This window comes from Centruroides sculpturatus, unplaced genomic scaffold (assembly GCF_000671375.1).
Source record: "Centruroides sculpturatus isolate CEXI.00-Female unplaced genomic scaffold, Cexi_2.0 scaffold1018, whole genome shotgun sequence".
NCBI lineage: Eukaryota > Metazoa > Arthropoda > Arachnida > Scorpiones > Buthidae > Centruroides > Centruroides sculpturatus.
This window is the reverse complement of record NW_019385496.1, coordinates 89,688-100,609: the sequence shown is the minus strand read 5'-3', so window position 1 is coordinate 100,609 and position 10,922 is coordinate 89,688. Positions and strand designations below refer to the sequence as shown.

Genomic DNA, 10,922 nt, shown 5'->3' with positions numbered 1-10,922 from the left:
CACGAACCTCCAAAACAGAAACAATGGAATATTTGGTATTGGACTTAGTATTTCCTGTAGAGAAGTAACTTATGACAAAATTAAGTTTGTTTCTAGATAGTTATTCTTGAAATTATATTGTTTCTCAGAGAAGGATTTAATAATAATAATTAACAACTGTATAATAATTCTGCTGNTTTGTTACTTTCATATTTTTTCCAAGACTATTGTTCTGAATGAGTTGTGTCTTAATTGGCAAATTACTGGCATTCTGTTCAAATGCATGTGTTATCATGCTAATAAAATGTCTATCATTTCAATTGTCTTCAGATAGTCAAGTCTATAGACAATAAATCATTACAAAGTTTATTCAAATTAAAATTCAGTTATAAATCATAAGACTAGTGAAACTTCACATCTTTTTCTTCCATATTGGGACTATCTAAATTTTAAATCAGAGACCAAGATTTTCTTAAAAAAACAGCTACTTTTAAAAAACAAGTGGCTTGATTGCTATGTTGGAAATCTGAAGATGGATTAGGAAAAATTTAATCCAAAATGCATTGCTGTTTATAAAGGAAAAAATAAAACTGCTGTGTTTGAATCAACTATTATTTCTAAACTTATAAATTTTAGAGTAAAAGTGTCTTATCAATTTGTCCCCCTGTACACCTCAGGATTTCATAATGTAGTTTGAGTAAGGTTACTGCAGAGTCCTCCTTGGACTACACTATACAATTCTGAGATGTAAAAAGATGACAAACAATGAAGACACTTTTACTCTCAAGTTCAGAAGTAACACTAATTATAATCATAGTCCGGGAGTTTTAATTATTTTATAATTTTAGTTTGAATTTAAAAAATTTTTTTAAAAAATCTATTATAACTCTTGTTTTATTGAATTTTTAACTTGTCTCATAATTTGCACATACAGGAGCTCCCTTATTTACAAATGTTCAACTTATGAACTTTCAGACATATGAATAATTCGACCATATGTCAAAAATTTAAATTTCACACAGATTCTGAAGTTCTCTTGCTGGTAGGGGCTGGTGTTGAAGTAAGCCTTTAACCAGTAATAAATAATAAATTTTAAAAAAATAATTAATGTGAACTTATTTCTATTTTGCATCATCATTTTTCATTTTTGTGCAAATTCCAATGCTCCATCACCGAGAGGTGACATTGTAGTCAATAGCACTGGAGTAACAGCATTTTTCCTATTTGCAATTTTTTAAAGTTTTATGATTAGTGCTTCAAACATGCATCCAAAACGTAATAGTAAATCTAACAGTGGAGATAAATGCAAGAAGTGTCGCTCTATTTCCATTGATGAGTTCTGCTATCTTTGCCCATGGAACGTTGGTCCATTTGGCAAGCAAACAATCTTAAAGTTCTCCACAGGAAGCGTTTTTCATAAATGTCACCACACTGCACCATCCATCAGATTCCAGACTTGCTCAATAAGATTTGTCAGGTGACTGACTGGTTTGTAAAAGTTTGCAGATTGTGCTGCCAGCAATTCAATGTCTTTTCAGCAGTGTGACGAGGAGCTCCATCATTTGTAAACAGACTGGAAGTTCAATATGGCAATGTATTTTTCAAAGTTAATTTTGAATCCTGTGTTTGCTGACATTCAGGGTGTCTACAGACTTATGAATTGTCTCTGTGCATTAAACTATTTTTTTAATTCATTTCATAGTTTCAAATCACATCTTGGACACAATTGTTTACATTTACTGGGGATTACTGTTCACAGAGTACACAATGGTCATGATAATGTATATTATACTTACTCAGAATTAAAAATAACCACTAATGAAAGAAATGAAAACTTGAATCTTACGCAATGCTTTCGTTATTATAAGAATTTATTTTTATAAACTAACAAGTAATATTTATTTATCTTTAAGCTAAAGTAAATATGTTTTTCCCCACTTAAATAAAAAAAAAACTAACTTACTTGAGAATCATACATTGCAGTTTCTTTTTCATCATTGCTCGTACTTCCAAACTGTAATTCACAAAATCGAATTCAGTAATAGTTAATTTTTTAATATAGAAACTAACAATAAATTCATACGCTTATTTTTGGTTTCCATCCAATCCAAGAAATATTCATTTTTGATGCTTTAGTAACTTTCCATAACTATAACAAAATTTATTATATTAATAATGAAATTACATTATAGTTTATGTTATCTGAAGGATTACCTCAATGACAGCTGCAATTCCCATAGGAATTAAAACCAGCAAACTAGTTTCTTCATCTAAAAGATATAAAAACACTATAGCTTGACTGACGCATCTCCAAATGAGAGTTCGGTAAGATAAACCGACCATGTTGGTCCGCTTCCTCCAGAAACTGATGTCGTTTTTAAATGCCAAGAAGTCAAAAAGCAACTGAAAAATTTATATAATAAATGATATCTAATTCACTGTATATATATAATATATTCATATTTTGTACAGATAAAAATCTGCTCATTCTATAAATTATAATGATCTTGGCTTAAAACTGGACTATTCTCTATGCAATTTTCATTAATCATTTTTTAATTTTATTGTACTGATGTTGTATTGTTTTTATTGCTACTGACAATAGACTTTGCTTCATACAAAAGCAAAAACAAACTATTGTTTTTTGCCAAAAATGTGTAAAATAAAAAGAAGTCAGTTTTGTTGCCTTCAAAGTGATCCTCTCCTGGAACTATGTACCAAATTCAGCATTTCTATTATGAAAAGGACACTTCCTGAATGATTCTTTTGGGATGATGATCAGCTCCACTAGCAAATTTTCCTTAATAGAATCAATGGGTTCAAAATGGTAAAATTTGAGAGCAGATTTTAATTTTAGAAACAAAAAGAAGCCTGCTGGGGTTTAGTCCAATGAATTTGAAGGTTGAAGAACCAAGTGGCATCAAGCTCTAGGCCAAAAACTGTTATTAGTAGGATTGTGTGGATGAGAGCATTGTCATGATGCTGTTCTCTCCAAGCAGTCAGTCTTTTCTTCCTCACTGCTTCACAAAGACGTTTCAACACCTCCAGATGGTATTCCTTATTTACTGTCTTTCCTTCTGGAAAAAATTCCTGTTGAATGACACCATCAAAATCAAACAAAACAGCAAGCAAGACCTACACATTCAACTGAACTTGTTGCACCTTTTTGGATTGTGGTAAAGTTTTTCCCACTCACTGTAATGACTGACATTTTGTTTCCACATCATACCCATAGACCAATATCTCATCCCCAGTAATGATATTGTTCATGAAATTTTCAGTATCAAATATTCAATCAAAATTTAACTGTTTGTTTAAAAATAAACGACACATCCATCTCATTAGTAAGCACACTTGCTTTTGTCATAATAAATGTTAATGTGGTAAAATTTTAATTATAACAAAAAATTGTTTGGAATTAAATTTCTCTGATTTATTATCAGTTAAGGTTTAGTTTATATATTTATTTTATGTATAGTACCTATGTATTTATATACCCAGCATCGCATAAAATGTTTTTGTGCAAAAAAAGGGTCAGAAATAGAAAAATGTTTAAGAAGTCCTGATCCAAAGCAATCATATCAAAATAAATTAAAATTACAAAATTAATGAATAATAAAATGTCTTAAATTTTTAAAAACTTACATGAAAAGCAGAAACAAATATGGTTAAAAGTAATAGGTAGATACTAGTATCAAAAAATATTCCTTTAATCTCGTCGGTATCCTTATCAGTGAAACCTGTATAATAATAAACATTTTAAGTTTACAAGTTTAGAGAAATACAAATTAAATGGTCTTGTCATAATAGCATATTGCTGTGTGTGTTAAAGCACATGAAAAGCAAGTCCTCAACTTTTAGACAACATTAACCTTAAACTGCTTTTCACATAACAAATTTCCACCTGTACATTTTAAAGTTGACAAACAAAAATTTCATATTATTACACAATAATGCTTTATATCTGTTTTGATTTCAGTAGCATCAAAATCACTTATGAAAATTAATTTCTGTTGTCTGTTTAATCTAATTTTAAAACTTTAAATATGCTTTAAGCATTGTAACATATTCATTGTATAAAAAACCAAAACTTTCCTATCGTAATAAGAGATTTCATCATTTTTCTTTTTTACTTTCTGAGAACAGAAACCTCTTCATAACATGCAATATGGTTTTTGACTTTTCAAGATTTGACTTTCATACACATTTTTAGAAATAAATTACATCCAAAAGTCAGGGAGTGCCATAAGCTTATGCTTGTATGTATATAAATATGTATTTATAGATAAGTAAATAAAGAAGACTGAATTAAACTGGCATTTCATATTAAGAAATTATGTATTTTAATAAAAAAGAACAAAAACAGTACCCATTTTTAGTAATGAATCCATTGCATGTTCAACAATAACCATTAGTCGCAATCTCCCAATAGTAATTGGAGTGAAGGCAATAGTGAGAGGCATCACAGATTGGCTACTGTTAATAGGCTAGAAAAAAAAAAAAAAAAACATAAATCAATATACTTTGATACTTTATTTATTAAATAGTTCGCATCTGTAGATTGATAACAATACTTACCACTAGATCCTTTAATTTGTAACTCAATTTGCTGATGTGAATGATTGGACAATATTGCTTATTTCCAGTAATTCTACAAAATAAAACGGCTGTATATTTTTTACATTTTATTATAAAATCATAATTTTGTAAGAGTCTTACTTTAAATAATTAGCAATCTCCCCTGGAATCGAACGCAAAAAAAGCGGTATGGGTTCCGACATCATGTGAAGAGTTAGATGCGATTTCCAATGAGAAATTGGCTTTACTCGAGACTTCTTCTTCTTCGATTTTTTCTGAGATATAATGCCATAATATTAAAATAACAATATTAATTTATCTATATGTAAAACTTCAGTAATTAAATTTACTTTCTCATCTTCAGACTTCTTCAACAAACTAAACACTTCTGCTTGTTGAATTTGAAATTCTGTCAGAGATCCTGTTCCATGAATGCTTTTGGCATGATTCATTATGGAATTCAGATCCAGTAGTTTCCTAGTGGTCTGAAGAGGAATCATGTACACGTGCAGATATAAACTGCCATTATTCAATGTTTTTGATGGCAAGGTGACATTTAATTCTCTAATTAAATAAAATTTATTATCTTATGTAAATTATCCAAAATTATAAAGAACAGTATGAGAATACTTACATTTCTTTGTTTTGTGAAATATCAAAATTATTATTAGACCAAACTGACACCAAATCAGATGAAAAATAAGCAATGGATTGAGGAGAAGTACACAGAAAGATCTGAAATAAATATTTTATATTCATAAATATAGAAATTAAATCATTTTAAAATTATTTTTAAGCTATAATTCAATTATTCATTCTAAAACATCTAGAACAGTGGTTCTCCACCTTTTTTGGAATCTTGGCACATTCTTACAATCACATAAAGACCACAGCAAACTTTGTTATTAAATATACTGGTCCATTACAATCAACCAATCCATTATCCACAGTATTACTTTCAGTCATAGTCAAAATATCAAAACTTTGATATGAATAATGATCCTCATGGGTAGCCATTCTAGCAGGTATTTCTCAAGACTTTCATTCAGTTCTCCGGTTATCTTTTACTTATTTAGATACACTGTCCCTCCTCCTTTCTATCAAGCCTGTGATAATAGGTACTAACACAATGATGCAATTGGCCATTTTTGTTTTTAACTAACACTGCATATCTGAACATGACTGTACCACATAATCAGTAGCATAACAAGAGTCACTGGTCCAGTACAAGAATTACTTATGGAATAATATAGTACTGCATCACCTGCAGACTCAGCTGATAATTAAATCAAATAAATAATTTTTTTATCAATTAAAATACTCGTTCTCATATAATTACCTGAAACTTTGTTTTCGTGGTCCAAGATGGCTTTAGGCAGTCCTCTTTTGGTGGACAGGGATGCACATGGTACATGTTATAAATACTGTAAATGGCATGGGCAATGTAACTGGCAAACAAAAAGCACAGAATTGCAGTGAGTGAGGGTCTCATCTTGAAATACTAGAGGAAAAAATATGTGCACATTTTAATGATTAAAATGCATTTTGTTCTTTAACATTCTAAAAACTTTATTTAAATGTATTAAAAATTAGTTGTATTTGTTTCTACACTTACTAAAAAATGTTATTAAAATAATTTTTCAATGCGCACACAGTCTATTGATTTATCTGACAAAAGGGTCCTTTGTTTTGACATCCAGAAAAGTAATATTTTTCTTCTTGAAATAAATATATTTGATAAATTCTAACGTCTTTATCAAGTATTACAAGAAAAAATATTGCTTCCGCTTTACACTGATTAGATTGTCTTCAGATGCTATCAGAAAATCAAATACGATTTGATTGGAATGATACAATAAACCAATGGGTGATCTGCCAATGAGGACCTGTCTCTCAGGTCTCTCATGAGAAACTGGCCCCCATTTAGGTGTTAGACATGTGAAAAAAATCCAAAAAACTCCACACAATCACTCATTAGTAAGTAATTAGTCAGTGTTCAATGATTTATCCATCGGCCACTGGTGGATGCCATCAGAAAATCATTATACCACATTTAATCCAAGTGATTTATGTTCACGTGTAATTCATCATCTCTTTGTATAATTTTAAAAATTTGGCTGTCTGCCCAATTTTAATATAGCTTCTATAGAAAATCCGTACACCTGGTTATATGTAAATACTCCTCAACAGTGTTTTACATTTACCAATATCATAATTGGAAATAGAATAATGCAACATTTATTGAAAAAAAATCTAACATTTGTAAATGACTAAACCAACTTTTATAATTTATCAGAGTTATTTTTCATATTAATCATTTATTTAAGAGAAAATTATCATATTGATATTGGCAATATAAATTTGCTATCACAACATACTCAATCTACACTATTGAAGTTACAGTTGAGGGCCTCACAATAACATGTTATCTCAATTTTTCAACACTTGCTTTGGTATAGTATTTAAAAGATAAATATTTGCTTTCCTCTATGTTATTGTTTAGGTTAATTAATGATATTAATTATAGTCCTTGTAAGTAATCTTAACTCTGAAAACTATCAGTCAGCATGAGCAAGGGTTGAAAAACAATGCAGTAACTGAACCACCTGCAAAAAATACAACCAAATTTGAATGTAGATTCGTGAAGCAATAAGTCTACCATACAACTGTATTGTCTTACGGCAATAGGTCTACCACATAAATATATGGTAGATCTATTGCCACAAGAATCTGTACCCGAATTTTGCATTCATTCAAAAAATTATAAACAATCTTAAATGACAGAAAAATGCTACTTTTGTATTTTTAAATTATCCAAATTCCACTACAAATCCATACATTTGTCTAATCAATTTCAACTGCAGAGTATCCAATGATACAGTAAAATTCAATTACAGTACTAATACAATTAATTTAAACTGTACAGTATCACTTCATAAAATGTTAATATTGATAGAGAATGGAAACATCATACTTTGACAATAAAAATAAGCATATATTACATAAATTTATTACATTTAAATAACTTTTATGGACATAATTGTTTTATAATAATTTTTAAATGTTACTTGCTTCAAATTAAAATAATATAAGCATAATTTATATCATAAATTCTGTTGGATTTGATCAAAGAAAGAATTTTGAAAGAATTGGGCCAAATTTTTAGCACTAAACAAACAATTCTTTTATTATGACATTGTTAAAATGCCAGGCTGCAATTTTTAATTACATTTTTAAATTTATTTAATTTAAAATATAATATTTTTCCTTCACGAATGAAGTTTTGCCTGTCATCTATATAACACCATTCGGGGAAAAATTTTTTAATTGAAATAACATGACTTCCTGCTTGCATTGGAAATTCATATATAGTTAATTGAGGCCTCCTGCCCCTAAAAATTCAATATCTGGTCCCGTCACTCATCTACCTAATTCCAGTCTCAATATTAAGGAAAGACAGATGGACGACAATGGAAATTTATAGGTCTACAATTTTTCCTACTTGCAAACTAATTGGCTAAATTAATTAGGCAAAACTAATCTTCTCTTTTTCCATAAAAAAATGTTTTTAAAAATTTAACTGCATTAACAAACATCTTTTATTGTCCATTTTTAATCCGTTAACATTTTTATATGATGTTTTATATCTTTTAAATTTATTTACCAATGCAAGTATGCAGGATTGTAAGCTAAAAAATTAATTATAGGTAGAAAATTTAATTATATAAGTTTAGTAAGACAAACAGATAAAGTATAGTTTGTCCTAGATAAAACTTTTCATCTCCCAATGTCAGTCATAAATTCTCATATAGAAAAAATTTGCAAAGCAATCGGGGATTCGGCCACAATCCTTCAACAGATAACTACCATCGATATTTTCTCAACATAAAAGAATTTGAATTATCCACACACTAAAAAGTTATGCAATAAAAGCACAAGTTGCATAATTAAAAAAAAAATTATCTATGGCTCCGACTGCCTCATTCCAAGTCACAATTTTACCAAAAATGTATCCCACCCATCATCACACTCTCCGGCAATACATTAAGCTCATTTTTGAATCTTTCTGGTACGGCGGAACCCACAAACCGACCAATGCATCAAAACAACATGCTCCAGATGTACTTTAACACTAACCAACAAGTCAAAATACGGGTTATAGAGAGTTCTCGGTAGAAGTGCATCTAGGTAGTACTTCCAAGAGTTTTAATTATTTAGCCCACGTGACTATGCCGGCTTCGAGTAGCCCACTCAACCATTTGTGGAGTACTCAATGTTATATAATTTTAGGAGAGTGTGGCACCCGGGTGGGCTCACCCCGTCCAAGCGCCGAGGTGCAAGAAATAGAGATCACAGAAGTGCACGTAGAACAGGCAGTAGAGGAAGAACTCTGTAAAAACTGACCTTCGCCCCTGTGATGCGAAGGTCGGTTTTTACCAAGTTCTTCCTCAACAAAGGGTTATATCTGGCCACTCGGAATTCCTCTGCATATTTCATTAATATAAAAATTGCGGTTAATGTGTACCTAGGTAGTCCAAGATGGTGGCACTTCGGTTAGATTAGATTAATTATATTTTTAGTACACGTTTCCTTTTTTTTAATTTTGTTCAAGAGCTACCGTGAATCAATAACTAGTAACGTTTGGCACATGGCAGCCTGCTGGCAGGTCCCCTCCGGGAAAAGTCTGTTGGGCCCATGAACAAGTCGGAAGCGCTGCCATTGGGGTTACCTAGGTACACATTAACCGAAATTGCTTACAACTTATGAGAAACCAATGATCTGTAACAAATCTCCGAATGTACTGGGATGTTAGGCAAGAAAGTGAATTTGTGGACGTGAAATCTCTTGTTCAATGAGCTGATAAAGTGATAATAATAATAATCTCAGTCCATAAACAATTTTTAAAGTTACTGGCGCAAAGAACATTGTTATTTTCCACTTGAGGTAACAAATCATTTGTGCAGATTTAATAAATATAAATTGTTTTCATACTTTCCAACATCCACGTTTTATAACGTAAAAAATATTGTTTCTAATATTAATTACTTAAATTAAGAAATAAACTTGGATAATTCCGGCTTAGCGAGTCCATTCGGGAACGTACCTCGAGTTAAAATTCTTTATAATCATCTAAATATGCTGATTTTTAAATATTTAAACTCTTCACATCATTCCGAGGAATATAAACGTTAAAACAAGTTACTTCTTACGAGCTACCAAACCTGACTTTCCGCCATTATCATAACGCGTAACGCCCTCTGATTGATTTTATAAATAAAAATTATACTAAGCAATTTTTTTTTTAATTTAAAATTTTTGAATTTGAACTTAAAGAAAATAACTGTGAATAAAATTGAATATTATTTCTAATATTAATTTTTAACAATTAAAAATTAAAAGTTACGTAATCAAAACTTCGGTCCGACTTACTGTGATGAAATCTGAATGTTAGTTACATAACATACTGTGCGTAACTAACGAATATGTTTTAAAATAAATAATACGAAATGTAATTTAGTCTTTTTAGATGTTTGCGTTAACGTAATTTGGTATAAACTGAGATTTTCAATAGCTTAGAAATACGGCCAGATTAACGAGCGGTCGAATGCTCCGGTGGACCCGGTAATCCCAAAGAAGCAAATTAATCTTTTAAATTGCCGGGATTTTACCTCTAAATGCATTCAAAATGACTTTATACACGTTACGGGTTCAAATAAAACACAAAAGGAAAAACATATTAAACTTACACGAGCGATTAACATTACTAAAAAAGAAAGGACGGCGGAGGTGGCCACGGTGGTGTAGTCCATATCGGATTTCAGGAGATGTTTTGATGACAGAATTATCGTGTAGTCGATAATAGGTATTCAAAATGTTACTGTTACCTGGAAGTTTGTCACGAAGATCGATTCGTTAACTGTTTACGCTCTACTTATTGATCTAAATCTACTTTATAATAAATCCGCGTTTATTTCTTATTATAAAATACAGCATCTCCCCAAATTTACAAAAATTCATTTACGAGAAATAGACTAACTTTCACGATTTCTTTTATGAAGATTCAATGTGTGTTAGTAGCATTTACTATTAGCGCAATGTCGAAGAATTATTGAATTATACCGAAATTTTGAGAATATTTAGCTAAATTTCCTCATATTTAATCACTTAATAAGCTATTATATCTAGCGAAACAAAGATTAGTAATATAAATAGCATATAAAAATGTATTGATCGCAACGAGTTCGTTTAGCAAAATATCATTTCAAATATTTTACTCTAGTCAATTAGAGAATAATATTCGCGTCACGTGACAGATCGAAATCCGATGAAAAACACATTAATATAGTAATAATAAACAAATTTAT

The 10,922-nt window shown here is 30.3% G+C and overlaps 1 protein-coding gene across 2 annotated transcripts; it reads right to left on the bottom strand.

Moving 5' to 3' along the window:
* Nucleotides 1-1,567: 1,567 nt before the first annotated feature.
* On the bottom strand, nt 1,568-9,800 carry LOC111639518 (cleft lip and palate transmembrane protein 1-like protein). 2 transcript variants are annotated; one of them, XM_023385408.1, is made up of 11 exons: nt 9,662-9,800; nt 5,897-6,058; nt 5,192-5,292; nt 4,908-5,121; nt 4,699-4,832; nt 4,558-4,630; nt 4,349-4,466; nt 3,625-3,719; nt 2,194-2,382; nt 2,063-2,128; nt 1,568-1,993 (listed from the first exon to the last, which is right to left on the bottom strand). In XM_023385408.1, the coding sequence occupies exons 2-11, from the start codon at nt 6,047-6,049 to the stop codon at nt 1,934-1,936; spliced, it is 1,203 nt and encodes a 400-aa protein (XP_023241176.1). In that variant the 5' UTR covers nt 6,050-6,058; nt 9,662-9,800; the 3' UTR covers nt 1,568-1,933. The 2 variants fall into 2 exon arrangements, with proteins under 2 accessions (XP_023241176.1, XP_023241177.1); XM_023385409.1 differs by lacking the exon at nt 1,568-1,993 and having other exon boundaries at nt 2,075-2,128; nt 2,194-2,249; nt 2,320-2,382.
* Nucleotides 9,801-10,922: the final 1,122 nt, after the last annotated feature.